Source organism: Sarcophilus harrisii, chromosome 2 (assembly GCF_902635505.1).
Source record: "Sarcophilus harrisii chromosome 2, mSarHar1.11, whole genome shotgun sequence".
NCBI classification, from domain to species: domain Eukaryota; kingdom Metazoa; phylum Chordata; class Mammalia; order Dasyuromorphia; family Dasyuridae; genus Sarcophilus; species Sarcophilus harrisii.
Window position 1 is genome coordinate 513,504,582 of NC_045427.1, and position 20,207 is coordinate 513,524,788.

Sequence of the window (20,207 nt, forward strand, 5' to 3'; positions counted from 1 at the left end):
ATCTCAAAGCCAGGAAGACCTAATTTAAGTCCTAGTACATACCAACTGTGGGTCCCTGAATAAGTCACTTAAACTCTTAGAGTTGAAGATAATGCTCTAGCTAGGACTTAAGTCACAGAGAAAGTGCCTACCTTCATTAGAATAAGGAATTTTCTCATCTGAGAATTCCTTATATCGATTAAATCATAGCCGTATCCCTATCTTTAAATTCTATTTATATAGAAGAGATGGCTGTTTGAACATCATGGAAAAATTACCATTGGCAACAAATCTAAACAAAACTGTAAAGTGTTTAAACTAAACCCTACTTGTATTGGGGGAGGGAAAGCAGGAAATAGCAAAGAAAGAGTATTATAGAACACCAAAAAACCCTAAAAAGTAGCCCTCAATAGCACCTATATTACAAAGAGAAACTTTATAAGGCAGCTTCTTAATGAGGTTCACAAAGGATAAAATGAGCTTTTGTGAAAAACTTCCATGAAGAGTCATTGTGTTCATCCCTAACTTGGGGTCAGAGATTTAGAGCTAGAAAGTACTGGTTTAAAGTTTGTCTGGTCCAACTTATTCACTTTTTAGATGAAAAATAGACTCAGACAGGTTAAGCAGCACTGCTACACTGGTAATGAGTAATGAAGGCAGGATTTGAACCTAAGTCCTTTGACATCAAATGCAGCACTCTTCCCAGTTTCTCCTCTTTCCTCTCATACTATGAAATAGACAATTATATAAGGGTGGGTATAAAGCCCCAATAGTATGTGGATTCTGACATCTTTGTGAAAACTGGCATTTTTTAAATGCACACGAAAGATCCTAATACACGTGTAAAGGACAGGGTACAAATAGTTCTGGGCATTTTAGGAGTCCTGGACATTAAAGCTGAACAAAATTTGAGAGTAGGAAATGTTCTGACTAGGGCTGCTACTAGAACCCAAAAAGAGCAGGGGTTAGGAGAGGAAACATTTATGGCTCTATAATCATGAAGAAAAAATCTGAATAGGGAGGTAACTATAACAGAAAATAAATATTTAGAGTTTAATTTTGTGTAACTTTAAAACAAGATGAAAAGAAATCAGGCATAACTGACATTCTGATATCTGTCAGAATCAAGGCACAAACTAACATTGTTTCTGACTAATTAGATCGGCTGATAGGGTATAATTTTAAAAGAAATATATAAGAAATTGGTTCAAAATAGATACCAGCATTATTTTAATAGTTTTCATTTTATTTTCTAAGTATATCAAATTCACAACATTTATTCCTTTTTACTATTGCATTTGATGGAATTGGTTTATAAATAATTGAATTTTTGCTCATAAAGTATGAGTATTCCATTTTTCAGGACAGCTAGGTGGCACAGTGGATAGAATGCTGGGTCTAGAGTCAGAAAGACCCATTTTTATGAGTTCAAATCTGGCCTCAGACACTTACTAGCTGTATGACCTTGGACAATTTTCCCATCTGTAAAATGACCTAGAGAAGGAGATGACAGTATCTTTTTCAAAAAATAGCCCAAAGGGGGTTATAGAGAGTCAGATATGACTGAAAACAAGTTAGCAACAACAATAATTTCATTTTTCATTTATGCCTTCTCTAATGTATGTTGGAAGGGACAAAAAAATTCTGAGATTCTTTGGTACTCAAATATTTTAATTCTCCTAAGACTGCAGTACCAGTAACAATGAAGGATTATAGTAATACAGTAAATTTTTTAAAAGCGTAAACAAAAAATTACAAAACATTAAAAAAACAATGTTACAGATAGGCTGCATATCATTGTTAGTATTAGAAATATCAAAAAAACAAAAAACAAAAACTAACCTAAGGTTAAAGAAATGCCATTGAATTGGACCCTTCATTACCCACCACACTGCAGGCTTTTTCTACCTATACAATTTGTGTCGACCACTATGCTGACATCTGAAGATTCTCTTTTCATATGCTATTTATCCATCAGTGGCCAGAAACAGGGAGAATTCTTCCTGCTTTCCACAGTATAGTACTCATACTTTTCCAAATCCACAAATAAAAACTAAGCCAGTAACAAATAGTATCGTGGGTGTGAAGTCAGAAGGATGGCACTGGAATTCTGGCTTAGTAATCATGGATAAGTCATTATGATTGTATGGCCCTTAGTTTCCTTGCTTGTAAAATGGGAGGCCTGGACCCATTGATCTCTAAAGTTCCTTTCAGTTCTAAGTCTTATTATTTTAGATTTCTTTCTCTAAAAAAATATTGTTCTCATATACTTGTTCAACTGTGCTATGATAATGTTATCTTCTTTTTGATATAGATTCTGAATGTTTTCCAACATATATAGCTTTCAAGTGCCTCACCTTTCTAAGGTCAACCTATCTGAGTAAAGAATTTTCTCTTCATTAGAACGATGAAGAACTGGAAATGCAGGCATTGATGAACTCCCCAAGTAGACATGATCACCTATTGGAAAATAACACATAAATCACTCAAATTTCAAAATATTTTATACAAAGTAGCTTTATATTCTAATTCCCTTACCTACCAATAGCTCTTTTGGAATTCAGTTATTCTATCTTTCCTTATTTTTAAATTTCTACATAGGAGATGCTTCTCTTTTTTCAAACCAAAACTCTATGTTGCATCCATTTCAAATAATTGTCCCTTTACCTCATAAATAAATTCAAAGTAAAAAACTACTCAAACTGTATTTAAGTACATATATTTAATAAGCTAGTACTCCTAGTCTTAAATTTTAAAACACTCTTCTAGTTTATCAAGATGATAATCTTTCATTACCAGATACATTTGGGCCAGCACTGTGACAGCCCTGTCGAATTCTGGATTTTGTAGGTGTCTGAATGGAAGAATCTCCAAATGCTGATAAAGAGTTTGCACCACTTTTCAGTTCCAGCCCACAAAGGTCTGTCAAGTTTGTTGTGGATGGGACGAATGATGGTTTGTTACGAGGTGAAGGACTTATTACTCTTCCATCCCCTTCAAAATATTTAAAAAAGTAATCATAAACTAGACAATATAACTCTGATTTAAGAAATACATGGAAAATTTGTTACAGCACATGTTCTTCATACCATCATTTAGGTCGGTTCCTAGTACATTTTTGTTGTTGTTGAGTTGTTCAGTCATGTACAAAGAAAAAATGAAGAATTAATGAATAACTAATAATAACATAATAGTAAATTGTTTAAATAAATGCTTCCCAATGGTTAAATGTTTAATATTTTTTCTTTAATTCTTCAACTTTTCTTTCTACATTCAGTTCTATGAATAGATAGTATTGCAATTAAGCAAAAAAACAAAAACAAAAAACTCCATCATCCTCAATAAACATTTATTTATTGCCTAGAAAATACAGAACTTTTGTATAGCACTTTAAGGCTTACAGGATATTTTTCTCGTAGCAATTTGGTGAGGTAGATAATAGAATACCATTGTGGGGTGGATGGAATTTCTGCCCTCATAGAGCTTTAAAATTTGCATGCAAACAAGATGAACAAACATATATTAGGATAAGCAAACTGAAAAGGAAAGGCTCTCTGGATATATGAATGAATATATATATATATGAATGAACAGAATATCATATTGCTAACACTGTACTAAGCATTGAGGATATCTATACAAACCCAAGAGATATTTCTTGCCCTTGCCAAACTTACATTCCAATAGGGCATTATACAGGGAGTCCCAAAAGCTTAAAATTTCACTAAGATTTTTGGACTATCCCATGTATATAAAAGGTAGTGGCATCCTAGGAGGTATGTTTTGTTTTAAAACACAGAATGAATAACAACAAATATCTATTAATATGTCTTCATAGAAGTGAAAGCTGGTTTATCAATGTAAAGTTAAGAGTAATTGTATGGGCTGGGGTAGATGGGATGTTCTCCTGGAAAAAATTCCTTTAAGGTGGGCTCTAAAGGCTACAAAGTATAGAACGCTAGACACAGAGAACAATCAGGACATTATGAATCCACAGATGATATTCAAGCAAATATGCCCATTTGGAGAAGATCATGGATCTAAATGTGGGAAAATAGAGAGTAAAGTGTAAAATGAATTCTTTTACTTAAATTACATGGTAGAAGACAGAGCAATACCAAAATGGCACAAAGTCCTAGAACATGCTGAAGATATAGAAAGTATTATTTACTGGCCTTCCATTTGTCTAGAGAATTGGCCTAACACAGATTTTAATGGTCCAGTTTCCTGAACCATTCAACTAGTGTCATCAATATGTTACACATCAAGAATCTGAATAAAGTCTTCAATAATGAAGGCTTATATATTCCCCAAAGAGATCAGTGACAAATATATATATAAAAGAAACAACAAAATATTTTATTACTTTGCGGTAACAAAGAACTGAAAACAAAGAAGATAACCATCAAATTGGGGAAATTACTAAATTATGATACATGAATGTAATGCAATATTACTGGTGCTGTAAGAAACAATGATAAACACAAAAAGTTAAGGAAAGGCTTACATTAATTGATAGAAATTGAAGTAAGCTGAGTCAAGAAAATAATATACACATGATTATAACATAAATAGAAAAGTAACTACAAACCAATTGACATATATGTTGCAAAATTATAAAGAACAGTCTTGGCCACAAAGAAGAAATATAAGAAGACATTCCCCCTTTCCCACTTCATGCAGAATTATTGCCACTCATGTGGAGGCAGGGACTACAGATATGAAACATATGTAATTTCATACCTTTTAAATATATTTTTATATATTTTAACACATTGATCAGTTTTATTGATTTACTCCTCTTCCTTTTATTATAAGGGATGGCTTTCTGAAAGGGGTTATTGAGAGGGATACAGTATACCAGCTACATGATATAAAAACAAAATATATCAATGAAAATCTACTTCTGAAAAATAACAAAGGCCTAAAAAAGGAGGCAGTCTATCAGGGCTGAAACACCATTCACTAAGATATTAGTACAAATTACATATTATCTGAATACCCCAAGCAGCTGTTATATGGTAAATAAAGCATAAGTACAATGATCAAAAGAAAGTTTAAATATTCAATGAAGAATCTCAAGCAATAGGCTGTAATTGCAAATGACTAGAAATTAATGCAACTGGGCATATTAAAAAGTAATATAAATCAGAGTAAGAATAAGACAACAGATAAACAACCAAGTATTACTATTTATTTTCTAGGGCATGAAGCCCAATCATATGTGTATGGTATTTACACAATAGGAAATATTTCTTTTTTTCCTATCTAATCCCTCTCCTCTCCATTCTTTCCCCTATTTTGCAAAACAGTTTTTTCCCCATAATTCTCACTTTTAACAACTAACTTTTCATCCAAATTCTATGCATGTCATGGCATCATCTCCCTAATGTCACAGTCCTCTTTAAGACAAAGAACAACTACTATTTGGAACTATGGTCATTTCTCCCACCCTTCCCTTTGTTTTATATTCAGTTTTATTTTCCATCAAAGAACCAAAACATATTATTATATATTATGAAAATTTTACCATGTCCCATTTGTGAAATTAACTCTGAACTAAACAATATCCAAAACAATCTCAGACCAACTGTTTTGAATTTATTCTTTTATTTTGCTCTTAGGAATTCTATATTAATCAAAAAATAAATTCATTTAAAGAAATATCAAACAAATAAATCTCTGGCCATTGACAATACCTTGTCTGCTTGAGTAGTTTTTTTCTAGATCATGTTGCAAAAGTCGATTATGGAAAGATGAGTCTTTAGTTAGCCTGAGTTCAAACTGCAAAATATCGTTTAAGAAAAAAGATTGAGATAACATGTAATAAATAATGTACATCATAAAATTAAATATTGTTTAAAATTGTCATCATAATCCCCTGTAAATTTATTTTGGAAGTATGATGTGACAAAAATGAGCATCTGAATTTTCTAAAATGCATTATCAATCATTCAATAAACATTAAGCACTTATTATGTACTATGCACTATACTAAGCACTAGAGGAGATACTAAGGCAAAAGTGTTCCAATATATCTGTGTTTATATGTGTATATATGAACATACAAAATAAACACAAAATAATTTTGGAGTTAATAAACTAGCAGCTGAGGATACCAGAAAATTCCAGACAGTGTTGTTGGAGCTGAATCTTGAAGGAAGGTTAAGAATAAAAAAGTAATGCACTCCAGGTATAAGGACAGCTAGTGCAAACACAGAGATAGGAAATGGATTGTAACGAGTGACAATGAAAAAGTCAGGTTAACTAAATAACAGAATAGAAGAATAATGAGGCTGGGAAGTTAAATTGCCAAAGGTTTGAAGGATTTTAAATGCCAGAGGTATTTATATTTGATCCTAGAGGTGTCACTAGATCTCACTGAGAAGTATGACATGGTCACTTAAGGAAAATAATCTTGGTAGCAGTGGTGGAAAGGGATTAGAGAAGAGAGAGCATTTGAGGCAAGAAAATCAATTATGAAGCTAACTTCAATAGTCTAAGCAAGAGAGGAGAGGAGAAATCAATCCAATGGGAGATATGTTGTGGGAATAGAAATGACAAGAATTGGCAAGTGACTGGATATGCAGAATGACGGTGAAGAACTCAAGATGACACTAAGAAAATAAAATAAATCTCAGATTAAAAAAGGTGGGTTGGTCACGTGGTGAAAGCAAGAGATAAAGAGTGGACAATCCATGTATTATCCTTACAATATCAAAAGAAAGTAAAGAGAATTCCCAGTACTTTATCACACAGGATGAGCAGCTACAAATTGGCAAACAATCTGAATCACCAGAGAGAATTTCCACACTGATGAGATCTTAAATATATTTGAGTAGCTGAGTTCAAATCAAAGTAAATGAGTGAGGGGGTAGAAAAGAGAGAAAGCATTTACATAGTATCTACTAGGTGCCAGGAACAGAGCTAGTGCTTTTCACAAATCTCACACAGAATTCAACTGAGAACAGTAATATTAAAAACACATTTCAACGAATAACTGATACAAATATACACATCAAAACTTTTAAAGTCTTTTTTAAAATGTTATATATTATCAACATATTTTATAGTAGGTATGAGTTAAAAAAATATTTTGAAGCATCAAGACTAAGTGTCATATAATTTCATATGGTACAAATATACCATAGGAAAGAAAAAGAATAGTGTAGGAAGAATTAAAACTATCCATATAGTTCCTGACAACCTAATGGTAAAACAATATTCATCCAATGATGGATATTGCTAATAGTAATAAAATGTTAATGAAAATATTTAGTAAATTATGTTATGTAAGTCATTACAAGAAAACCAAAAGTCATTTGCCTGCCAGATTTTTATTCTGTATTCTAGTATGCACAGAAGGCAGCATACAGGTCTTGCCTAAATGACAGATGGTATCTATCTTTTTGTAATTTATTTTTAACACACATTGCTTTATGAATCATATTGAAAGAGAAAAATCAGAGCAAAGGGGAAGAATCATGGGAGAGATTAAAAAAAAGAGAGAGAGGAAAAAAGAAGTGACATAACATGTGTTGATTTACTTTCAGTCTCCTTAGTTCTTTTTCTGAACGCAAATGGTATTTTCTGTCCAAAGTCTATTGGGATTGCTTTGGATTACTGAGCCACTGAGAAGAACCAAGTCTTTCATAGCTGATCATCACAAATTCTTGCTGTCATTGTATACAATGTATTCCTGGTTCTGCTTGTTTTGCTCAGCATCAGTTCATATAGATCTTTCCAGGCCTTTCTATAATCAGCTTGTTCATCATTTTTTATAGAACAATAATATTCCATTACCTTCAAATACCACAACTTGTATGGTATCCATCTTAACCTTTCCTACGGTCCCAGCTTCCAGCCCTGTCCTTTATTCCAATAAGGGGGAAGCAGCATGATGTAGTGGAAAGAACACTGGACTAGGAATCAGGAAATACCTGGATTCAAATCTTTTCTCTCACACTAAATCACTTAACTTTTCTGAACAGAAATTTCCTCATCTGTAAGTAATGATAGCATTTGCAATAATAACTCCCTTACATGGTTGTTATGAGGAAAAAGCTTTCTAAAACATTGTGCGGTATACATGAGTTGCCATTATAAGATAACACGAAGGAGTCCTGCACTTAGGGTCAGAGAATCTGAGTTCAAGTCTTGGCTCTGCTAGTGAAGCCTTGGGGAAAGCATCTCATCACTCTGATTCATCTAGAACAGAGATAACAGTAGTTGAATAATAGACCTTTGTGAGGCAAAAGCTTTACAAATCTGAAGTGCTATGAAAATGTAAAGTTATTATTTCCCAAATCCTTTCAAATATATCAGCTGAGCCATGGACATGAAAGATGAACAAATTGGGGGAAGGAGAAGGAAAGAGAGGTGTGAAGAAATTGGTTGGGGTTGGCAGGAAAAGAGCTTCACAAAACAGATCCAGGATCAGAACCTTTGGAGCTCCCAAAGAAAATAAGGCAGCCTACTACAGACATTCAGTTATGCTTTATCTTTACTCTTAAACTCATTTAAATCACTAACATAAGCTACCCCAATTGGATAAAATTTGTTTTCCCTTGAAGTCCATTTTGAGTATATTGTATGCATTCAATGCACAAAATAAGTCACTCATAAATTATAGCGACTGGACTTATGTAGATACATGCTAAAAGAATTCAAATTATTTCAGAGCCATACAAAAACAACATGGCCCAATGAGTAAGTATCAATTCAAATAAGAATTTGCTCAAACCTTACTTTGTTTTTCTCAGGCACTGTTGATGTCTGAATAACCAGATGAAGCCCACAATTCACCTGAAATTTGAAGATTAAACCTTCTCAAAAGTTGGCAATAAAATTTCAAAATAGTGGTATACACCATAATGTGGAAAAAAAAAGTTAACAGTAAAAATAACTAGTACTATCCAAAACATTTTTTAAAACAAATATACATTTTTTTCTCTATGCAGCTGGTGGTAAAGTGGATGGTATAAAGGGTCTGAAATCAGGAAGATCTGAGTTCAAAAATGGCCTCAGACACTGTATGATGCTAGGATTGTCATTTCAACCCTGTTTACCTCAGTTTGCCCAAGATTAAAAGAGGGGATAATAATAGCACCTACTTCACAAAAAGCACTTAGCACATAAGCACTGTATAATATTCACATCCTTCACCTCCCACCTTTTCTCCTAAAGCATTAAAAACCTAGTTTTCTCAGTATTCTCAGGAAAGCCGGAGTCATAAAATGCCACAAGCGGGGTTGAATGGGAACTCGAGATCGTTTAATTCATCCACCTCTCATGTCATAAACAAGAAAACTGAAGTCCAAATATTAGTCTAAGTGACTTACGGTCAAAATGCTACTTAGTGGCAGAATTTGAGACTAGAACGCCAACTTAAATTTAAAATGAAATCAAAACGAAGGGGGAAAAGGCTTGTGCGGAAGGATTATGATTACCTAAAGGTTTCTTCCCTCTATTTTCCAAAATAAGCTCTGTGATTTACTTTTTAATTCAAGCTTTATAGCACCGATGTGTGTTCAGGTCTAAATCATCACTGTTCTCATTAGCCAAGTGGATGGAATTGCATAGTTCCTGTCTGATAACAAGCCATGCTCGTCCCACGCTTCTCCGTTTAAGACCTACAGCCTGAGATAAAGCAGCTTCTGATCCTGGCCAAGGGAGCAAGATCTGACAGGCAGAAGCTAAGCGGCGTCCCAAAAGTCTTGGTGCGGTTTTAATCCGCTGACGCTTAAAAGTGCACTGAAATGTGAGGAACGCCCTGGAAAAAGCCACCAAGCGCTTCCCATTTTAACGGGGCCACTCCCACAAGGGGACAACATGAGGGGCGGGCGAGGGGGAGTCGGGGGAGGGGGTGGTGAGGAGATGCGGGGCAAGGTGGTACACCGAGGGATGGTCAACCAGAGGGGAGAAAGGGGATTTCCAACCTAGGGCGTTTTCTGGAGGGCGTGGGAGAGGGGGAAGGGGGAAAAGGGAGGAAAGAGGCGGAGGAATCCTAGGGGCTTTAAAGGCCCTTCTCTTTCCAGGGAAGTCAGACAATGGGGTGAAGAGGAGACGCGGACAAGTCTGGGGAATCCCGCCCATCACCGAAGGCCCAAGGGTTAATCCTGGCTCCAAGAAGCTGACAGCCGCCAGTCAAGAAGACCGAGTTATCCCGGGAGATAGGAAAAAAAAAAAAAAAAGAGGAGGGAGTCTAGAGGACCAGCCCCAAATACGTACGTTGCTCGGCGTGATGCGGCCAGGGTTGGTGCGATATTTCCCGGGAATCATGGTCGGAGTCCTGGCTTTATCTTCGTGACAGAAGCTGCCACAGCTGAGTCGAAAGGAGGTAGAAATGGGGTCATCTCCCTGGCAACCCCTCCGTGGTTGCCATGGTAACCAGCGACTTCCGGTACCGTCCTTTACCCAGGCCGGGGTCTGCGGCGCAGGCCGACTCTGATGTCGCTAACCGCTTGCAGCCTTTGCTTTCCCTCTCAAGTCACTTATTCGGCTTTCCCTATTTCCCAAGAGCAGAGAGGGAGGTGTGCATCAGAGAGGGAGCAGCAGGCTCTTCGGTCGTTATGGCAACCCCTGCTTCCGGTCCTCTAGTCATCTGGGTCCGGCGCGTCTCTGCCCAAAGTAGCCCGCGCGAAATTCGTATTCTCCTCTGTTCCTCCTCACATCTGAGTCTGGGAAGCGGGAAGGCCGTAGGTGAAAAGGGAGAGCGCAGGCGATTGCCCAGAGCCTCGACCCCGCCCACTTCGTTCGGGACCCGGTGACGCCACTTCCGTTGTCGCAGAGGCGGGGGAAGAAAAAGAGCCGGGACGCGGAGAACTGGCCCGCGGAGAACTGGCCCGCGGAAGGTGCGAGTCCGGTAGGAGGCGGCCGGCGGGCGGGCTGTTGGCGGCTGCCGCGGGTTCCCCGCCATGCCGGCCCGCTGCGTGGCCGCCCATTGCGGCAACACCACTAAGTCAGGCAAGTCCCTGTTCCGCTTCCCCAAGGATCGCGCGGTGAGGCTGCTGTGGGACCGCTTCGTGCGGGGCCGCCGCGCCGACTGGTACGGAGGCAATGACCGCTCTGTTATCTGCTCGGACCACTTCGCGCCCTGCTGCTTCGACGTCTCCTCCGTCATCCAGAAGAATCTGCACTTTTCGCAGCGCCTGCGGCTGGTGGCGGGCGCCGTGCCCACTCTGCACCGGCCCCCGGCCCTGCCTCCCGAGGCGCGCCCGGGGGAGCCGGCGCCGGCCCCGGCCCCCGAGGCGGAGGAGCAAGGAGAACCCCACGCGGCCGCCGCTCCGCAGCCCGACGTCCCTCCCGCCGAGCCCCCGCCCTGCGGACCTCCCCTCCCCTCCGGGAAAAGGCCCGCGACGGCCCAGGTAAGGGGCGAGGAGGGCACCGAACCCCTTCCTCCCCTGCCGGCCCGAGAGCCGGTTTGTAGGGCGCTGATCTGCGGGGAAAGACTCTGAAGCTCTTAGCAAGAGGAGCGCACCGTGCCCCCGTCCCCTCAGCTCCGCGGACGCTGCGAGACTGCTAGGGCGCGCCGTACGTCCGGGCTCCGAGGCGTGTGCGGTCCTGGTGCTGAGGGACGGACAGACCGCTTCCTCCTGCCTGCCTGCCTTCGCTTCCTCATCCGTGCAGGGAGCGGGAGAAGGAAATGGCCCCCCGCCTCAGCCTCTCTGCCGAGAAAGCCCCCAGATCGGATCTCGGGGGTCGGAGCAGCGGGACACCGCTTAGATTCGCAGGTCAAAACAAGCGTTAGCAAGGATAGCATCCGCAGACACACAGCGGTGCCCCGAGACAGCCCCACACTTCCTCCCCCACCGCCACCAGCGGCTTTAAAATGTCCTAACCCTAATCAGGCCGGTCAAGAAATTCAGGAAGGGCCCAACTTGGAATTTCATGTGTCACGGTAAAGTGATGGTCGGGCCCTGAACCGCAATGTCACTTACAATCTACTCTTTCTGCTACTTAGAATCGTTTACATCCATGTTTCCCCCAAATTGATTGGCAGCTTCCAGTTAGTTTTAAGTTAGGAACTGTATCTTATCTATTTTTCAATATTTAATAAGGCACTTTGTAAGTAGTATACATTTAATAAATGTGAATTTAACTTATTCAAACTGGGGATATTGTTACCTATAGAAACAATATTTTAAAAGTTGGATAGGTACCAAGACTAGCCCAAAAAACCAAACCAATTCTCTGTGATTTTATAGGAATTTGGTACTATTAATATTATTAGTATTAATACTTTCAAACTGGATGTTCCCTGGACATCTCAAATTCAACAACTCTAAAACAGAACTCATGATCTTTCCTCCCTCTCCCTCAACAGGACAACCCTTTTCTAATTTCCCCTGTTTCTACAAAGGGATCACCAACCTTCCGGTTTCAGCTGGAGCCATTCTCAGTTTCTCAAAAGTAAACCACACTCTCACAACATTCCTCACACCTCTCCTTTTCTCTCTTTACACACAAGGTCTCTTTACCTCAAATTTCTCTCAAACCATCCATAAAATAGTCAAAATAATGTTCTTAAGTCATGTCTGACCATATCACCATCAATACACATACACACAAAACACGAAGCTCCAGTGGTTTTACTCCAGTTACTCTTTACAATTCAACCAAACAGGCATGCTTGCTGTTCCTCATTAAAAAAGCATTTTCTTTTATCTCTACTCCTTTGCTCATGTTATCTATCCCCCATGCCTAACATCCACTTCTCACTTCCAATAAACACCAAATTCCTGCAGAAAAATTACCAGTATTTTGTATGTATTACAAGTATATATTGTCTCCTGTAAGACTAAACTCCTTGAAGGTAGAAACATTAAAAAAAAAAAATCCTAACAAATGCTCTGTACAGAGTAAGTATTTAATAAATGGTTGGCTAATTATTTAGGCAGTTTCTGTGTAAAAATGCATTCCATAAAAATGGCTCGCCTCCATAAGATTGGCACCACAGTAGCTTAGTAACTAACATTTATACCCCTCAGTCACTAATTTACTGCTCTTAGCAAAAAAGAAACTAGGTGACACTAGTGGTAACACATTTCCCTGGGAATACCTCTATAGTGGCCATTGGATATATGGTGCTTATCAAGAAGATAATGGGTAATAGTTCTCCTTCAGGATTCTAGGGCTGTTTATCCTTGTCATTCATTTCCCCTTCTTGGGGCTCAGGTTTTTGGTTATTTTTGTTTTTATTTTAATATTGTTTCCAAATACATACAAAGATAGTTTTTTTAACATTCACCTTTGCAAAACCTTGTTTCCAAAATTTTCTCCTCCTTCCCCCTTCCCTAAACAATAAGCAATCGGGTATAGGTTAAACATGTGCAGTTCTTGTAAAGATATTTCTATAGTTGTCATGCTCCAAAAAAATATCAGATCAAAAGTCAGGAAATGCAAATAATTTACTGGCTCTTTTCCCTCTGGCTATAAACGTGTTCATGTCTTACTCATCCAAAACAATAAATAAATAAATCTTTGGAATTTGCTAGCCCTTCAAGCTACTGTTTTATTTCTATTCTCCCTTTTCCAAAAAAAAAAAAAATAGTCAACACAAATTACAATATATTTCCTCATCTTTTGCAGTCTGGCTCCTATTTCCACCACTATACTAAAATTGTTCTAATGATTTCCTAATGGCCAGATCCTCTAGACTTTTCATATAGTGCATCTTCAGCCTTTATATAGCATCTTTACTGTCCTCTAAATTACACTGCTTCTCACTACAACACAGTAGTACTACAATATTTTGGAAAGAGGATCTCACTTGGAGTCAGAGAACCTGAGTGCAAATTTGAGCTCTGTTGTCACTTAATATGATCTAGGACAAGTCACTTAGTTTATCTGAGCCTTCCCTTATTTGTAAAAAGAGGGATTAGATCATAAATCCTTTCCATCTCTAACTTTGTAACTCTATGAAATCCTTTCCTTGATTTCTTTCTACTTGTTGACAAGTTACCTATCTTACAAAGCCCACAATATATGCCAACTTCAAACCCCTTCCCTTCCATGCAAGTCATAGTACCTTAATATGACAATACTCTACAGTTTGGCAATCTCTTCTATCAAAGTATCCTTCTGGCTCTCAGATACTTTCTGGAACATTTCCATGCTGTAATTTGTTAAACACGGATCGCAAACTATAATCTAATTAACATTCTTTAAAATAATAAACAATTCTTGTAATGTTTCATATTTATTCTTTAAATAAAACAATTTGTTTATCTTGGTTAATATTTAGAACTTCTGAGTACTTTGGTAAAAGTTTCTAAAATTCTAAATTTCTAAAATTCTAAAAAAGAATTTTCTTGAAAGCAAAAAAGTTCCTTAGTTCAACTAATATTTAACATAAAAATATTTACTATCTGCAAATCCTGTATATGAAAAGTATCTTAGATTGCTTTTCCTCCAGGACATTTGTGGGTGAATTTTCTTCCAATTATAATTAGGTTTTCAGGTAATTTTAAAAAATCTTTCTTTGTCCTTTCTTCGAACCTGTATTTCTAATTCTTTTATTTAACAGAAGAAATGTAAGAAACTGACTTTACCCTCCAAGAGCTTTGAATCAAACTAACTAGAAAGTGTAGTCAGCATACAAGGGCTTAGAAATCCCAAATCAGGTAAGCTCTATCTAGATTTATAGGACCAAACACTATACTAAAAGGGAAATTAATAAAGCAACATAGAATATGAAATAACCAATTGCAAAAATAACCTTTTCCAGAGACTATTTGTGAACATTAATGAGGGTGAGTAGTCTGTCCTCCCAAAGCCCTCTGAAGAGAAACCATTACAAAATGTAATTCCCACAAAATTAATTATCATAAGGAGACCCCATGGGGTGATAGGGCAAGCACTGGGCTGGGTTATCGGGCCTTGTCTGAACTTGTTCAGATCACTTCCTCTTCTTGGGGCTTAGGTTGTTTTTGTTTTAATATTGTTTTATTCTTCCAAATACATGCAAAGATAGTTTTTAACATTCACCTTTGCAAAACCTTGTTTGCAAAATTTTCTCCTTCCCTAAACAACAAGCAATCAGGTATTGGTTAAACATGTGCAGTTCTTGTAAAGATATTTCCATAGTTGTCTTGCTACAGAAAAATATCAGATTAAAAGGAAAAAAACAAGCATTCAAACAAAACAACAACAGAAGGTGAAAATACTATGCTTTAATCCACATGCAGTCTCCCTAGTTCTCTCTCTGCCTATGGATGGCACTTTCCATACCAAATGTTAGGCTCAGTTTTTTAATCTGCAAAATGGGAAAAAGGGGGAGGGTTGACCTATTAGTTATTAGGTAACCTACAACTAGAAGATGGCATAATCTTAATTAATTGTAGCATGTCTACAATGAAGTAATGTTGTGACAAAAGTGCCCTAAAATCTAGAAAAAAAAGGATCTAATGGTAAGAATAGTGTCTTAAGCACTAATCAAGAGAGAATAGCTAGCGTAATGACCTTTCAGGCACTATATAGTAAGGAAAATGATCACATGGTATTACAGGAAAAAAGGAAGGAAAGAACCAGCATTTATTAAGCACCTACTCTGTACCAGGTACTATCCTCAATGCTTTACAAATATTATGTCATTTGATCCTCAAAACAACCCTGGAAGGTAAATGCTACTGTTATCATCTCTTTACAGTTCAAAAACAAAACAAAACAAACTGAGACAGACAATTTAAATGATTATCCTGAAGTCACAAAACTGATAGTGTCTCAGACTGGACTCAGGTCTTCTTGCCCAGGTCCAGTGCCACTTAGCTGCTTCTAATTATTCTCCTTTAGGAAAAACAAGTCCCTTAAGATGATCCATTCTTATACATTGGAAAAGAAGTGATAACTGATACATTTGGGAAGAAGCAGATCCTTTCAGATATAACTGAAGTGTTGATTTGTTTTGTTTGCACTTTGTTATAAGGATACATGCTATATGGTATGGCAAGAGGAGCAAAGGGAGGAAAATAAGTGAAAAATGACAGTGAAGTTTTTTTTAAAAATCAATAAAACTTTTTTTTTTAAATCATCCACTCTGTACTTACCAGGCAGTCATTACTTTAGCTTTGCAAGTAGGCTTTCTCAATTAACATTAATAATTTGGCATTCTGGCTTATAAACCAGTCTCATTAATTAAGAACAATTAAGAATTCAGAAATACTGAGTCCCTGAATTTAAAAAGATGAAAACCATACAGCTAGAAACATAGTGCTCCAGCAAAGTATTGCTATTCTATGAGGCCTAAACTGAGCAACTATCTAGCTTCTTTTTTAGTATTTTTCTTTAGCCCAAATGGAAAAATAAGAAAGAAATAAACAAATGAAAAAGATAAGTATCACTGCAGTCAATATGTGATTAAGTGCCCAAATGAACCAAACAGTGACTCCAAAAGAGAGCAAAGTAAAGGGAGAACTAGCACTTGGGAACAGTCTTATAAATTAGGTGGAACTTTCCAACCCAAGAGGATGGGAAGAGGACTGAAAGACATCATTAGTACAAACAGAAAGGATAATGTGACCAAAGTTTTAGTTGAAAATAATTTTAAGATGCTTAGGACCAGAAGAAGCCTGATCTGGTAAGAATTTTTATTAGGGAATAATAGGAAAGAAAGTTAAATAAGCAGCTATGGAATCAAATTTGAATTCCTATGATTTAAACCAGATGATTTAAACTTTGGTTAGAATCATAAGTAATCGATAGTTATGAAACATTATTTGTTCTAGCCTATGGATTGCTTTAGAAATTTTACTAAGAAATAATTTTTTTCTGAAGTCATTTAAGTGGAATTAAATAAATTTTCCCAGGCCTTAAAATATAATGTTATTATAGTTAAACTAGAAAATTTTAAATTCTATAGTCATGGAAAATATATCTTGATTTCCTTCAAGTAATTTAATTTTTAACAATGACCGTATTTAATTCAGCCTTGCCCAGAAAGAACAGCAATAATAATAATAATAATAATACAATAATAATAAAGAATTCAGATTTTATCATATGTTTTCTCAAAATGCAGAAAGGTAGAATAAATGAATAGGCATATTTATTGTTGACATATATTCTATGAGATTTCTCTAATTTATATTTTCAGATTACTTATGAATATGAAGCTACCCAGACACAAGTAGATGTTGATCACCAATCTAATGATGTCACTTCAGTGCTTCCTTACTGTGAAGAAGGCTTAGTGTCTATAGATGTTGATGTTCATGCACATAAGATGCATAAAAGTACACAAATTTCTCTGAAAAGGCCCCCTCATCGTAGTGTGGGTATGTTTGGGCTATTTAGTTGTGTTGACACCCAATTGTTATGTATTGTGGAAGTTGTTTTTAAAGTATAATGAATTTACCATATGCTGGTATTTGTTCTCTTCCAGGTATTCAGGCTAAAGTAAAAATATCAAATAAACAACCATGTGATGCATCTACACAAACAGATGAATTATGGTCTGTTCCTAGAACGTCTTCCCTACTTGACATTTACTCCAGTGATTCTGAAACAGATACTGACTGGGATATCAAGAGTGAACAGAGTGATTTATCTTACATAGCTGTGCAGGTTAAAGAAGAGACATATTGAATGTGGACATCATCTAATCATTCAATGTATTATAGATTCTAATTCTTACCAGTGTGTAATTATTTCTTTGATCTTATGATTCTGTTACTTTTTCATGAAAATTTGATATTTTATCACCAACAAGCCTTGTTTTAAGTGAGACAAAAATTTTCCTACATTGAGAGCTACTGAAATTGGTTCTTATTCCTTCACCCTATATTCTTTTTTTTTTTTTTTGGAAACTAGCAAACCCATATAAAAGTGAATTAAGATTTCCCAAGACAAATCAAGCATCCGCTACTTAAGGATATTGTTATTCTTGAAACTAAAACTATAAAACAACAAAATGACTACAGAAAAAACCAAATAATAGTAAATGATTAGGATAAGAGTAGGATGTTTATGTTTAGATGGTTATGTAATAAGATGACCTGTATTTTGTTTAGTTCTAATACCATTAGAATTATGACTCTGTACCTGTGGGAATTCCTAGTGAAAGCTTTGTATCTCATAGAAAATTTTCTGTGGATAATGGCATAATTGTTGGTTGGATTTGGTTTACTTAAACTGTCTTGTGAGTCAGACTAACTTACATCAACTTACAGTTTTAGCTAATTTAAATTTCTATTAATTTCATGTATAGGAATTGTTAAAGTCTTATATAAGACTGTATTTCTAGAAGAATTTCAAATATCTGTCCTTGACCTAGTTTTTCCTTTATCAATACCATTTTTACTTTTTATTCTAATAAATTAAATGTTTGAAAAGTATATGCAAGTTAACTTGCATCAACCAGGGAAATTCCTATGGCAATATCATTCAAATAGCCATTCCATTATTGTGGTTTCTGAAGAAACTTACTTTATGTACTGTAATTTTTTTTTTTTTTTTAAGAACAGTGGAAAGAAGCTTCCACTGTGTGTCTCTTGTGTACTATTGGTTCTGTGTAGATTGATTGCACATGTTTTATCTCCAAACGTGTAAATAATAAAAAGGTTTTTTGAAGTTCATTTCAAATGTGATTTAACTTGAAAACAGTATAATTTTTCTAAATAAAATATAAAATTTAACATGTTGGAGATCTGGTAATGAAAATTGAAGGCCAGAACAAAAATTCTATAAAAGTAGCATTCCTCTTTACTTTGTCTTAAGTTTATGAATGACCTGGTCATTTTGTTTAAAAAAATAATCTTGGTGCTAAGGGAGTTTCTAATATCTAATCTCCATCCATCTGAATAACAAACACTGACATTTGTACAGTGCTTTAAAGTTTCTGAAATGCTTGCATATATTCTCACAGTTGAGTCTCTCCCTGGTCCTACAAGAGAGAGACTATAAATATTATCTCTGTTCAACAGATGAAGAAACTGCTGCTCACAAAAGTTGCCTGACTTCTTTTTGGCCACCCAATTTGGCACTCCCATTCCATATTATACATCTGTCTTCTTATTCCATAATTGTGTGCCTATATTAGCCTTGATTTGTACTTTCCAAAGTTGATCTTAATAAGAAAAAGTTGGAATATGGAGAATATAGAGCCAGTCAACTAAGTATTAAGGATTTCCTAAGTGCTAGGCATAAGAAACAAGTACAAATAATGAAGCATTCTTTACTTGCATTGAGTTTATATTCTTATGGAGAAAACTGTTTAAACTATTAAAATTTAAACTGCACTAAAACATTTGCCATACACTGTATGTATATATATATATATATATATATATATATATATATATATATAAAACATAAAGGTAAAACTAATAAGTACAAATATATACAGTAGTTAAATACTTTCGAGAGTTCCTTGGATGACAAGGAGATCAAATCAATCAATACTTAAAGAAATTAATTCAGATTATTCTCTGGAAGGTTAAATACTAGAGCTAAAACTTAAATACTTTGGTCACATAATAAGAAGACATGAAAAAGACCCTGATGTTTGCAAAGATTGAAGACAAAAGGAGGAGATAGCAGAGGATAAGATGCATAAATAGTGTCATGGAAGTCACACGTATGAGCATAGACAGATGTCAGAAAGTAGTAGAGAAGAGCACCAAGTATTGGACACAACCAACAACCCCAAAGTGAAATACAAGGTACTTTCTGAGGGAGGACACTCAGAATCAGGAAACACTCGAGCTTCATTTTTTAAAAAGAGATACTTAGAGGCAGAGGTAAACAAAGAATATAGTCCAGGCATACAGAACTACCTTTACAAAGAGAGATAGAAAACTTTCTCCTTTGTTGTACATTTTCAAATCAGCTCAATGGTGAGATACAGTGATGTATAAATGGAGAAAATGTGTTATCTTCCATCAAAAATTATTTCTCCAATTTCTTAGCTACAGAATTCTATTAATAACGTAGACAACATAGTATAGTACTGTGCTCTATATAGGTACTATTCAGTTTGTAGTAGTACTAATGCTGTGTGAAATCAAAAGAAATTCAGTTTGAATCCTAGGCCTGGTACTAATTCTCTCTGGGACCATATACAAATCAGTTAACCCTCTGGCCCTTGGTCTTATCTGTAAAATGAGAAGATTGACAGAAATTGCCTTCAACGGCCATTTTAGTTCCAAATGTATGATTTTATGTACCAGTATTAACTATATTTAGGCACTAGTGGAGTACATGACATAATATCTGTCCTCAAGGAACTTAAC

The 20,207-nt window shown here is 36.3% G+C and overlaps 2 protein-coding genes across 7 annotated transcripts in view; one reads left to right on the forward strand and one right to left on the reverse strand.

Moving 5' to 3' along the window:
- LRRC49 (leucine rich repeat containing 49) overlaps window positions 1-10,552 on the reverse strand; it is a 185,121-nt gene extending 174,569 nt beyond the window's left edge. For 2 of the 6 annotated variants that reach the window (XM_031955292.1, XM_031955288.1), the window contains exons 1-6: window positions 10,210-10,494; window positions 8,728-8,784; window positions 5,679-5,763; window positions 3,069-3,086; window positions 2,776-2,973; window positions 2,337-2,439 (exon numbers count right to left, since the gene is read on the reverse strand). In XM_031955292.1, the coding sequence (XP_031811152.1) occupies window positions 2,337-2,439; window positions 2,776-2,973; window positions 3,069-3,086; window positions 5,679-5,763; window positions 8,728-8,784; window positions 10,210-10,260 (512 nt within the window). In that variant the 5' untranslated portion in view covers window positions 10,261-10,494. Of the gene's footprint in view, window positions 1-2,336; window positions 2,440-2,775; window positions 2,974-3,068; window positions 3,087-5,678; window positions 5,764-8,727; window positions 8,785-10,209 lie in introns of all 6 variants that reach the window. The other 4 variants (XM_031955289.1, XM_031955290.1, XM_031955291.1 and 1 more) reach the window with 4 other exon arrangements.
- Window positions 10,553-10,750: 198 nt separating this feature from the next.
- THAP10 (THAP domain containing 10) lies at window positions 10,751-18,858 on the forward strand. The gene is made up of 3 exons (XM_031955296.1): window positions 10,751-11,345; window positions 17,072-17,252; window positions 17,360-18,858. Exons 1-3 carry the CDS (start codon window positions 10,896-10,898, stop codon window positions 17,560-17,562), a joined length of 834 nt encoding a protein of 277 aa, XP_031811156.1. The 5' UTR covers window positions 10,751-10,895; the 3' UTR covers window positions 17,563-18,858.
- The last annotated feature ends 1,349 nt before the right edge of the window (window positions 18,859-20,207 follow it).

Excerpts from the sequence above, each read along its gene's own strand:
- THAP10 (XM_031955296.1), top strand. The coding sequence starts at position 10,896 with ATGCCGGCCCGCTGCGTGGCCGCCCATTGCGGCAACACCACTAAGTCA. Across the intron at positions 11,346-17,071 it reads AAAGGCCCGCGACGGCCCAG|ATTACTTATGAATATGAAGC; the intron begins GTAAGGGGCGAG and ends TTATATTTTCAG. Across the intron at positions 17,253-17,359 it reads GCCCCCTCATCGTAGTGTGG|GTATTCAGGCTAAAGTAAAA; the intron begins GTATGTTTGGGC and ends GTTCTCTTCCAG.